Consider the following 11,870-nt stretch of genomic DNA (forward strand, 5'->3'; position numbering starts at 1 on the left):
AGTTAATATTCAAAACCTCAAATACAAAAATGATGCATGCATACAAATAGTGGAATCATATTCAGCAAATTATATTCTTTTCTATAGACATTTAACATGGCACACCTTGTAGAAGATTTGTTACAATTATATAACATCAATGACCTACATGGTTATATTTTAATCATCTAACATCACATGTGCCAAATGTCAGGTTTTGTTTGCAGTCTGACACTGTGTTTGTTTCGAATAAGTTGCTGAAGTTTTCCAAAGGGATTCACTCACTGCACCAAAGCATTTCCTTAGATTGATCATTAAGCCAAAATGTTTCACAGCACATGCAAAGCTGTCATTAAGAATCTGAAAGTCCCTTGTGTTATAGGTCAATAAAGCACAAGCATCTGTAAACAAGTTGTAAATAATTATCTTCATAACTTGTCTTCACAGGGGTGCATAGAATCATAGAAGTATAGGACTGAAAAGGACCTCAATAGGCCATGTAATCCAGTTCCCTGCACTCAAAACAGGACTACATCATAACTACATCATTCCTGACAGGTGTTTGTTTAACCTGTTCTTGAAAAACTCCAGTGACCGAGATTTCACAACCTCCCTAGGCAATCTATTTCAGTATTTAACTACCCTGACAGTTAGGCAGTTTTTAATACACGCTCTCTTCCCCCATTCTGAAATAACAAATATGAAATTGAAGAGGCAACTGTCATCAGGAAAACAGGCATGGAGAATGACAAGGGAGCAGGAATGATCTGACAGAGGACCACTGTGAACATCATCTGAGAAGCAGAAAAAATACTTGTAATATTTTCTAAAGGTGTATTTTTATTTGTTTTTATATATTTTAAGTCAGAAACTGTAAAGTTACAGTAACATCACATCCTTTCTAAGGACCTGAAATCCTATTGGAAACAATGGAAACTCTCCTTTTAATTTCCATGGACTTTTGCCTCAAGGCCCTAATTGAGTGCTGGCAGATGAGACTATTCAGATTGAAACCAATTGCTGCTGCTCTTTCCTTTTTTTGCTTCCTCAGCTTCATGATGGACTCCTGACTCAACTTCTTGCTGGACCTGAGGCCTTGAATAACACCAAATGCAATATTGAAGATCAGACTACCGTATTTTCTGGCGTATAACACGACTTTTTACACTAAAAAACATCCCCCAAAAATCGGGGGGTCGTGTTATACGCCACGCATAGAACTTACCTGGTCCCCGACACGGTGCTTGGGGCTGGCCCCAGGCACGTGGCGCACGGTGAGCGCCGGCAGGAGGGGGGGGAGCGGGAGCCAATACACACCTGCCAATACCTGACGGGCTCAGATACTATGATTCTATGGTTTATGTATGTATGTGGATGGGATGTCTGGATACCTACTTTTTGTGCTTCCAGATCATACTTTCTTGCTGCTTTTCTCTCCTCCTTGAACTACATTAGCCCATTGCTGCTTTCTGTTCCGCAAACTTCTTGATATCTTCTACTACAGCCTCCCTTCCAGCTCTGGATTAATCACAGCACAGTTGTTCCAATAGCTTTTGTTACAACACCACCACAGTGGCTATTTCATTGAAGGTAGCAGCAGCGAGTGATGGAATATACTTACAAAAGACCTAGGAGAATAGAGAGAAACTATGGCATGGGTAATTAGTTTGAGGCTACTTTTGCTCTCCCCAATTTCTGTTTTAATACAGTTGAGGATGATAGATTCTGTAAGAAAAACTGCTGGTACATGGGCTTCATCTCCTTTCCATCACTGGTTATGGATATGAGAGCTGAGGGTCAAATCTGAGCTTAGGGTATTCATGCTGAAAAGTTGCAGCCAAAAGCAGAACCTTGGATCACAATATATCTGTCCAATTCTATGCCCGATTCTGGCTTCCCACCAAACCTACAGACATCAGATTAATAAATGCATCTATTTTAATACCAGAAGGGACTTTTAGGTCACTTAGGTTGACCTTCTGTATAATGCAGGACATAGTATTTCATCCAGTTGGCATTTTGCCTCTTTGTTGCTTGAACCTTTGAACTACAAATGTATACTAACGGAAGTATTCAAACCAAGGAACTGAAGACCTTCCAATTATTTTGGGAGCAGCCGGAGACTTAATAAGGCACCAGTTTATTCCATCACTACTACAAGCCTGATCTAAGAACCTTGAAATCATTGTATGTATTTAATTCCTTTAACCAACTTTTAATTCATACCTTTTTACAAATAAAACTTTAGAAACAGACACTAAAAATTGGCAACATTGTAATTATTGAGTAAGATCTGAGTTGTATACTGACTTGTATACTCCCATCCTGGAAGTGGCAGACCAGCCAACACGGGATAAGGGACCCCCTGAAGGTCCTTTGGGATCAGAAGAACCTTTTGGTTGATGTTAGTCTGTAACTAAAAAAACAACAAATGGTCCTGTAGCACCTTAGAGACTAACCAAAAATATAGATCTCTAAGGTGCTACAGGACCATTTGTTGTTTTTTAATTTTTTCTGATTTCTTGTTAGCCAGAGTTCTGAAACAGAAGTTTACTTTTGTTATTGGCCTGGTATCTCTTATGGGAGAATAACCAACATTTTGGGGATGCTAACATCCCTGTTTCCCATCAGTTTGTCCTGATTTTGGTATTTTCAGTTGTGACCCGCTAAGGCATGATAACAGTGCTCCATTGTCATCACTATGCTCTTGTATGGCTGAAACAGATGAACAACGTATCAACACCACATAACATTTTGAACCTATTCCACCTATGTCATGGCTACTGGGAATTAAATAGCAAGCTTGTATTCCCTTCACTGCTGCACCATCACATGCACTGATGCTTTTATAGTGAGACCACAGCTAAGATGATGTGGTTGGTCATGGGTCCATAGGTCTGACAGTAAAATACTGAAAAACATGTTTTGCCGAGAATTGCAGATTAGCACTCAGTTTAGGAGCAGACCAAAAACATTATGAAGACACACTTGTCAACCCCAACCTCCAATCTTGCAATTTTGACCGCAAAAGCTGGGAGCTCTTAGCCCAAGACAAGATCCATTGGCAATAGCTCTGTCACCTCAAACTGAAAGATTTTGAGAGCTTGAAGACAGTGCAATCAAGGAGAGTTGTTTCAGGCTTTAAGTAGTGCACATACATCTACAATTGCTCTTTATCTGTGGCACTTGTGGATAGGGCTGCAGGCCTGGCACTGGTCTTAGGTCTCATTTCAGGACCCACAATAAGTGACTATAAAATTAATCTATTGAACTTGACAGGAAACTCAATCAGTAAAGAGTAAACAAAAACCAGAGCAATTTCCCATTTAATTTCTTCATGTTCTAAGGACTTAGGGATTATATTTGTAGCAAGAGTAGGAACCAAAGTTTCAGGTGCAAGTTTAATTTTATTGGTGACAGTATCTCTTTAAAAGGCTTCTCTGGTTGACATCTATTAATAACTGGGCAACCTCTTAATCGGTTTTTTATATAGGCTGAGTATTCAGGGCATTTATAAAATTACAGTATGCACAGGTATTACCACTGGTAAATGATTGCTATCAGTGGAGACTGAAACAGACACGTAATTGTGCATTTTGTCATGTCTCTCTGTAGCTGTACTTTCTTTTACCATGAAGGTATCTATAAACACACCAAGTGAGACAATCTTGTATTATCCCCATATAGCAGTAATCTTTCACGTTAAATCTGAAATTGACAAACGCTGTTTGAAAGAAACTATTTTGATGGGTGTCATGCATTTTATTGTTTTTCAAGAATAATATACTGTGCTTTATCAATGTATTTGTTATCAGAAATCCTAGACTACTCTTTATAACTTTCAGCCATTGCCTTTCATGGGCTATCGCTAATTCAATAATTTTTGTTACAGGGTTCTAGATGGAAGACCCAACGGAATGAATCTCTTTAATCCCTGAGAGAAAGCCATTCTACCTACATTAAACCAGAATATACAAGCATCAAGCATGCTGAGAATTGGATAGTGATTAGAGTTGCTTCTCATCAGAAACAATGCTAAGAGAGACAGCAAACTTTATAGAAAGAAAGCAGAAATGTGGGTGCATATGCAGTGAACACAGCCATTGTTATTTCACGAAGATCAAAAACAACAGTAGCTTGGGACATCCTCCCCAAAATGCTCCTAACATTGAAAGGTAGGAGTGAAAAATATTTGATCAGAAGTCTGATACAACATAGCATCTGATTCTGATGCTAAAATCAACATAATAATGTGACCTCAACTCAGTCTTTAAAATTACACTCAAAATTCTGTCCCAGGAGCTTGTGGAGTAGGGATGGTGACACCTAATATTTGTACACCCAGAATCTCAAGCATGCATGCACAAATCAAAGAGTTTGCTTGTGCATCTCTGAATTGGGAGGTGTGGAAAGCTTCCCAAAATTACAAAGCCATGCCTTGTCTTCACTCCATGGAAGATAGACACTGTCGAGCTTGATCTTCTGGAGTTCAATTTAGCAAGTCTTGTTTAGACTCATTAAATTGAACTCAGAGAGTGTCCCTGCCAGCTTCTGGTACTGCTGCTCTTGCAAATGCTCTTGTTGGCCTCCTGCTGTGGGGACACTGTCAAGACTGGTTAAAGGTACCCACTGTGGGACATTCTACATAGCTGGAGTTGCATTCCTTAAGCAGAGCTGCCAAGTCTAGGGTAGACCCTGCCTCAGTAACTTACCTATTTTTTTGAAAAAGCAATGAGATCCCAAATCTGAGAGGGCTGACATGCTTCCTCTCAAGTGCTAAATGAAATAGTGTTGAGTGCACTCAACAATTTGAAGTATGGAACCCTACATATGCAAATCTCAAAGGGTATGTCTACACAGCAAAGTTATTTTGAAATTAACAGCCGTTATTTCGAAATAACTTTCCTAGTGTCTGCACAAGCCAACTGCTATTTTGAAATTAATTCGAAATAGTGGAAGGCTTATTTCAAAATTGGTAAACCTCATTCCACAAGGAATAGAGCCAATTTTGAAATTGCTATTTTGAAATCAGTGCTGTGCAGTTGCTTATTTCAAAATAGGGGGACTCCAGCCCTTCCTAGGGTGCCCTGCTGGCCACCCTAGCCACAAGGTAACTTCTGACCTGATGCCCTGCTGGAACCAGTTCTGGCTGGCCTCAAATGTGATTCAGCATCCAATCAGTGTGGACGCGCTATTTCAAAATAGCAAAAAGCTATTTCAAAATGCATTTTGTGTGTAGATGCTTTATTTCAAAATAAGATATTTCAAAATAACTATTTTGAAATTAGATATTTCAAAATAACGCTGTAGTGTAGACATACTCAAATTGATTCAACTCAGGAGTAACTCTACTAAACTTCATGAAGAGACACTAGTGTAAATGTGGGATAGGTGAAATCAGATTGAGATCTAACATGTTTACCTTGGATTGTTCTAGAGAGATAAAATTTAAGTCAATGATTCACCTTGCAGATTATTTTAACAGAACCCTGTGAGTTTTTGCTTTTAAGTAATTAGTCTTGAAGTGCTCTGTGGAATTATGTCACAATTCTTTTTATATAGGCAATGCCAATATTTTCAGGAATGTACTTTTTTTGAGATATTGTCTGCGTTGGACCAGTCCATTACAATTCTGCATGACAATCAGAAAAGAAGTTATAAACAGAAAACTATAATCTGCATTTGAAGGTCAAATTTTCCTACAAGTTTTACTCAACTGATGTAAATAAAATTACTTCTATTTATCCTGATGTAATTAAGACCAGAACCTGGCTCTTAGCTACCATTATAAAAAAATCAGGTTCTCACTTATTTGCATAAGTATAAATGAGGAATAACTCTTTTGAAGCCAGCACATTAACACTTGGGCCTTGTCTACACTAGCACTTTTATTTTTCCTCTCCCTTTATTGTTGACAAAAAGCCATTGTGGACTCTGATATTTGTTTTGTTGAGAGAATTGGCCTCCCCCCAGTATCCCACAATGTTGCCCTGACGTCTGTGCTCAGTGCTTTGTGATCTCTGCTGCTCTGCAGGCATGCGCCCCCTCCTCTTTCAAACTCTGGAAAGTAGCTGACATTTGAGTGAGCAGCTGCATTTAGGGAGCAAAGAGCAAATCATTTGAATGCTACTTTTTTGTTCTGCTAGAAACACAGCGGCAGGCAGACTGCTGCTGCAGGGGGTGGGCTGGAGAGACTGCTGTGCTGCTTTGACATTCTTCAGCATGGAGCACTTACAGAGCTACTCATGATGCCACTCCCAGCAGCTGAGAACACTGTGGGAGAACTCGGAAGGAATCCCAAGAAGCACAGGGATCAGCTCTGCCTTCCCACAAAACTGCACAGTGAGATGCTTAGCCACATTGCTTTGCTCTGTCGACAGGGTTCTAAGGATGTGGCCAAGAAATGTCAACAATGGGAGGCAGAAAAACTGGTTTGACTGGTTTTCCCTTTTAGTGACTTTTGCATGTAGACAGCATTTTTGTCGCCAACCATTCCCAGTGTAAACATAGTCTTGTTTAAGACTAATGCAGGAGGAAAATCACCAACTCTCTCTGGTAAGTTTTTCAAGTACTGAGATGAGACAGACTTTTTATGGTATATAGTAAACATTTATTTAATGATCCCCACAATGATCTCTTTCACTAGCTGTACAGTTGCAATATCAGTTTAAAAACTGCATCCTTGTAGCTGCATTTGCTGTACAAGCAGCCACAGAGGAAACTATTCTGATTTTTATAACCTCTTTTTTACTAGGCAGAAAATAAAAGCCAGGAGTCCAATGATGGATGTATAAAGTACATGTACATGAAAGTGAGACTGTGAAGAATTATTCTGAAAGATCATCAAAGAGCAAACATTTTATTAAAGGCAGTCTATCATTGAAGGAATTCATGATATGCCATTTATGAACCACAAGAAACCAAACTGGGCAGCAAGTAAAAATGCACCCACTCACATATTTAGGTACCTATACCTAGGAAGCTAGGTAAAAGCACAATCCAAGGGACAACCAATATTGCAAAGTGAAGTCAAAGAATACAGGGCTATATCAGGTGTGCACTGTACAAATCCATGCTGATCAATTCATGAAGTGGAAGTGGTGGCACAAAACTAGATTGTTCCCCCAGCAGAGGGGAAAGATGTTGGTGGGATGGCAAAAGAAGGGGTCACTGATGGATAAAGGATCCACTGGGAAATTCAAACTACACTGTCAGTGTACCAACTCTTGTCTTAACCTGATGACCCAATTATGCAGGTCTTACTCAGACAAACCTCCCATGGATCACAAGTGGGGATATGGCATGCCTAACTCCAGAAGATTTGATTTTTAAATCTGAATACTGTGGCTGTCTGCATCTTGGGGGCAATGTCATGACTTGGATTCCAGAATAGGCAATAAATACTGGAAAGTTATTAGAGGGGAATTCAGAAAAGAGAAATAAACAGAGGATGAAATTCGGACTTCAAATCTGGAGTCATTCCATTGAAAGAATTAGTCCAATTTTACCCAAGTATAACTTACAGTAGGATTTTACCTTAAATCTGCACAAATTGTGAGGGGAATAAGGAAGTTAAAGGGAAAACAAAAGCTAAATAGTGTTTGTGTACTTATAAACTGAGTAAGTATAAAAAAATAAAGCTGCAAATATATAGACTGAAATGCTTGTCCTCAGTCATGACCATCACAAATTTTAAGAATATGTAACCAAAAGCACTAAGCTTAATCTAACACACTCAAATGACACATGCAACATAACAGAGGACAACTCTGCTGAGTGCGAAATGGATGTTGTGACAGATCACTGTCGATTTATACTCAGAGAAAGGGATTGCCTTATTGCCCAAGCACCACAGGCTTCTGATATGCTGTACCATGCTGAACATCACACCAAAAATGTGGGAGTAAAATAATAAATAATCATGTTGATTGTTATTTCCCCTCCAGACAAAAGAGTAGTTTTCACTTAATTATGAGAAGCAACCAAACTATATAGGTTCATATATGTGATTACTTTCCAGTATTAAGTGCTAAATAGTCTGAGATCTAGCTCTAATTAATAATGTCTTTTTCTGTTCCTTTTCCAAAACATTGAACATTGATCATCAATTCTTGTTCAGTAACATATGCCTCTGTCCGTTCATGTTTTCTGCAGGGAAAGGAACCTTTCTTTCTTGGATTTTACTTTTGATCACCTATCACATAACATTTTGCATCCTGCAGACAATGGAAATGTGAATGGAAAGGACTTGAATGACTTCATTCAGGCACAAAACTAGCATATTCCTCCTCATTGTTGACACTGTGCAACACTGCTCTTTGTTGTTAAAGTTTTTAACAAATTCTTACATCTACAAACCAGCTTTGGGATTTACTTAGAAAGTGTGAAAAGACACAGTCACATTGTGTTGCATCTCTATAAGCCCTTTGTTACCGGTCAACAAAGTCTTTAAATGCCCTGCCGAACGGGAATTTTGCCAAACAGCAAACCAGCTACTTGGCCTTATTAAGGGCACCTCCTACTGGTCCTTTCATAGAGTGAATTATGCTTTCTTCACTATCAGTCCCCTGCTAGGTTTCTGAAGAGAGAAAATAGCGACTAAGGAGAGTAGTGGAAACCCAGAGATTAATGAGCAGGGGCCAAAGACACTCGAACAACATTTCCTTAAAGATGCAAGATCTATTTTACTTTGTCAGTGAATCCAGATTGTGAAAGGGGGGCTTAAAACAAACACCTCAAGAAGGATCTATAGGCTAATCACAGGGGAAACTTTGCACAATTCTAGCTTGCAAAGATCAGATCAGGGAACTTGATAAGACACACAAATATATGCCTCCAAAGTATTAGACACATTATAAATAAAGAGTGAAATGCACAACCCAAATGTACAACTAGGAAACAATTTGCTCCTGTAATGAGTTCTCTGTGTATAATCAGACAACATTATAATCCCACACCACACACACACACACACAAACACACATCATTGAGGCAGTGTGTATCCTCACTCTCCTCCTCTCTCTCTTGCACACATACATACACACACACGGTTGCACACAGGACCCAAATTGCCATATGTCAGCAAAGAGGTCTGCAAGCCAATCATCGTGCCAAAAGGAGGATCACTGAGATGTCTCCCATCTACTATCCTTTAAGTTGGAAATTCAAGAGAGACACCTATTATCCTGCTCTGATTTCCCAAGTCCCACCTTCCATGCAAGTAATTGCAAAGGACATGTATGGGACACACGCACACACACACACAATATGAATCTTCTTGTATTTAGCAGAAAAGCCTTCCCAATTCACTTATTCCCAACCCAAAAAAATCCAAAAATATATATTTGAAAGGAAGCATCATCTATATGAACAATTTAAGGTATTTCTATTTGAATGCAGCTTATATTCTGAATGATACCAGTCTAAGGTAAAGATCTTTTCCCAAAGGCTTTGATATGCAGCACTTTATCACACACACACACACACACACACACACTCCTGCTTTAGTGGCGTGTGTCTGTGTGTAGGGGGTGGGGGGACCTATCGGTTTCTATTGTTCAGCAGCAGCTGGTGTAGAAGCAATGTGTGTATGTTTATTTTTATTTATTTTTGTTTTCCATGAGTCTCTCTTACTAAGATTTCTCCTAATGAAACACAGCTCGTTTTCTTCTGGAGGAAAAAAAATGATCACTGGAGAATAATATTTTCTCACATGCATTGTACTCTCTCTCACACACACACCCTACAGAGTCACCTACAAATCAAAGCTTCACTTGCTTAGTTTCTAACACTTCTCAATAATACTCCAATTTCCTGATTATATTTTTACAAAATCTCTCTTAATTCCCAGGTCTTCCCTGCCTCTACCACAGGCAGCTCCTGAGCATCACAATATCAATCCCCCCTCTTTCCTTCTGTATCCTAATTCAATACACACACCAGCTTTGCCATTTTTAATCAGAAAATGTGCCTGCCAAGTGCAAAGAGAGCGAGGCAGCCCGAAAGAATATCAATCAAATGGAGTTTGGAGACACTCTGCAAATAACTGCATTTTCCATCTTGCAAACTAATATTTCTCTTTTCATTATTTGCCCGTCCCCTACCATCTGAAAAAATATAAATAAAACTATATATCCCATCTCAGCCTAAAGATAAAAAAAAAAGCTACATGAAAATAAATCCAATTGAAACAGTGGTCAGGTGCAAAGAGAATACAAACCAGTGTGTACATACACACACACACACACACACACATGCTATCAGCACCTCCTCCCACATTTTTCCTTTATTTTGTGGGGGGTTCTTTCCTTTCAGTTAGTTTTCCTATTTCACAGGCAGCTCAGGGTGCCTCTAAACCAAATTTGATCTCACTCCTTTTCAAATCTACATCAAGTGCCTGCAAATGCCTACACTGATCCACAACAACAACAAAATCAAAAGGAAGGGAAATTCTGATAACACAGACGAGAGAAGCACATTTCTTAGGGTTTGCAAAACTCACCCTTATTCAGGGAGTGCAAAAGACAAATAAGACAGTGATGACTTACCGGTGACTTGAAGATTCAGGCTGATCAGAGAAAACCCGAAGAGTAGAACAGCCAGCTTTGGTACCCAAGCACATCCAAGACTATTCTCCATATTTCAACACACACCTACAGAGATTTGGGTCCTGAGCACCAGCAACAATCACACACACAGCCCCTTTCTGCCGCCTCCTCTTCTGTTTTTTTTTTTTCCTCTAGTCCCCACCGGCAAGGCTCAGCAAAAGGGGGAGTTAGGGGATGCGGAAGGGGAAAAGTTATATTCAGTCCAAGTGCCACCAAACCTCCAGATGATGTTAGGAGAAACTAACTCAAGGAAAAAGGGGGAAAGGTGGGGAACAGTGTTCCCACGGCTGGAAAACCATATATTGAAAAAATACTGCAAAAAAGCAAACCAGAGTGCATCAAAAGATTGGGGGTTGCTCCATTTCCACTGCTGGACAAAGTACAAAATATAGATATGGTCATAAAAATAAAAACAATCAGAAGAATACAAAAGGGGAAAGCTTGTTATTTTCCTCCTTCTTGGCAGATGTTGGTGGGGAGGGAAAGAAGAAGGGGAAAGAAAAGGGGCATGTAACGCTCTCACTTGTTACTGGAGCTGTCCACCAGCAATATGTGAGATGGGAGTTAGAGCTGTAACATCCATTGATCCGAAGAAGTGGAGGGCTGGAAGGGAAAACGTGGAGAGCGGAGAGAAACCAACGGGATCACGGAAAAGATTCCACTGGAAAAAAAAAAAAAAAAAAAAAAAAAGCCCTGAGCCCTGCTGCTTCCAGCAGCTGCATGCACTGAATCTACAATATGAATGAGCTGGGATGCCCTCTGTAGGTAGAGCGTGGGAAATAACTTTTCCTCAATGAATCTTTTAAATACAGTGCATGTCCCTGCTTCTGTAGCTAGCTCACCTCCTATCATTGTAAAGCTCCCCAGTTGTGGTTTGCATCGGGTGTTTTGGTTTGTTTCTTCTATCCTGGGAGTCTGCTCTACAGTGAAAGCTGCTTTTTAAGCTGATCAGCCTTAATTTTTGCATCTCACCACCCTGCCAACTCCAAGAATTCAAAAATCAGGAGTCAGATACCAATCATTATAAGCTAGTCTTTAAAATCATGGGATTTTTTTTAAATGAGTTATTTTCATTTATCTTCTGAAGTTTGAATCTTTAGGGACCAATTTTCCATGTTTTCCTCAACTATCTTGAGGGCAAGAAATTTACTTTTTAAAATGAATGCTGAGACTTCCACAGAACATGACTATGGGAGCTTTATGATAAATACCAAATATTAGGAAGCTTACGATAAACTCATGAGATGGCAACACTGGTCTTATCCTCGTCATATTCTTTTTATT

The 11,870-nt window shown here is 39.5% G+C and overlaps 1 protein-coding gene across 4 annotated transcripts in view; it reads right to left on the minus strand.

Annotated features, from left to right (window-relative positions):
• DCC (DCC netrin 1 receptor) overlaps nt 1-11,238 on the minus strand; it is a 999,406-nt gene extending 988,168 nt beyond the window's left edge. For all 4 annotated transcript variants that reach the window (XM_075932654.2, XM_075932652.2, XM_075932653.2 and 1 more), the window contains exon 1: nt 10,527-11,238. In XM_075932654.2, coding sequence (XP_075788769.2) covers nt 10,527-10,617 — 91 coding nt within the window. In that variant the 5' untranslated portion in view covers nt 10,618-11,238. The remainder of the gene's footprint in view (nt 1-10,526) is intronic.
• Between the last annotated feature and the right edge of the window lie 632 nt (nt 11,239-11,870).

This window comes from Pelodiscus sinensis, chromosome 6 (genome assembly GCF_052426305.1).
Source record: "Pelodiscus sinensis isolate ZL-2025 chromosome 6, ASM5242630v1, whole genome shotgun sequence".
Lineage (NCBI taxonomy): Eukaryota > Metazoa > Chordata > Testudines > Trionychidae > Pelodiscus > Pelodiscus sinensis.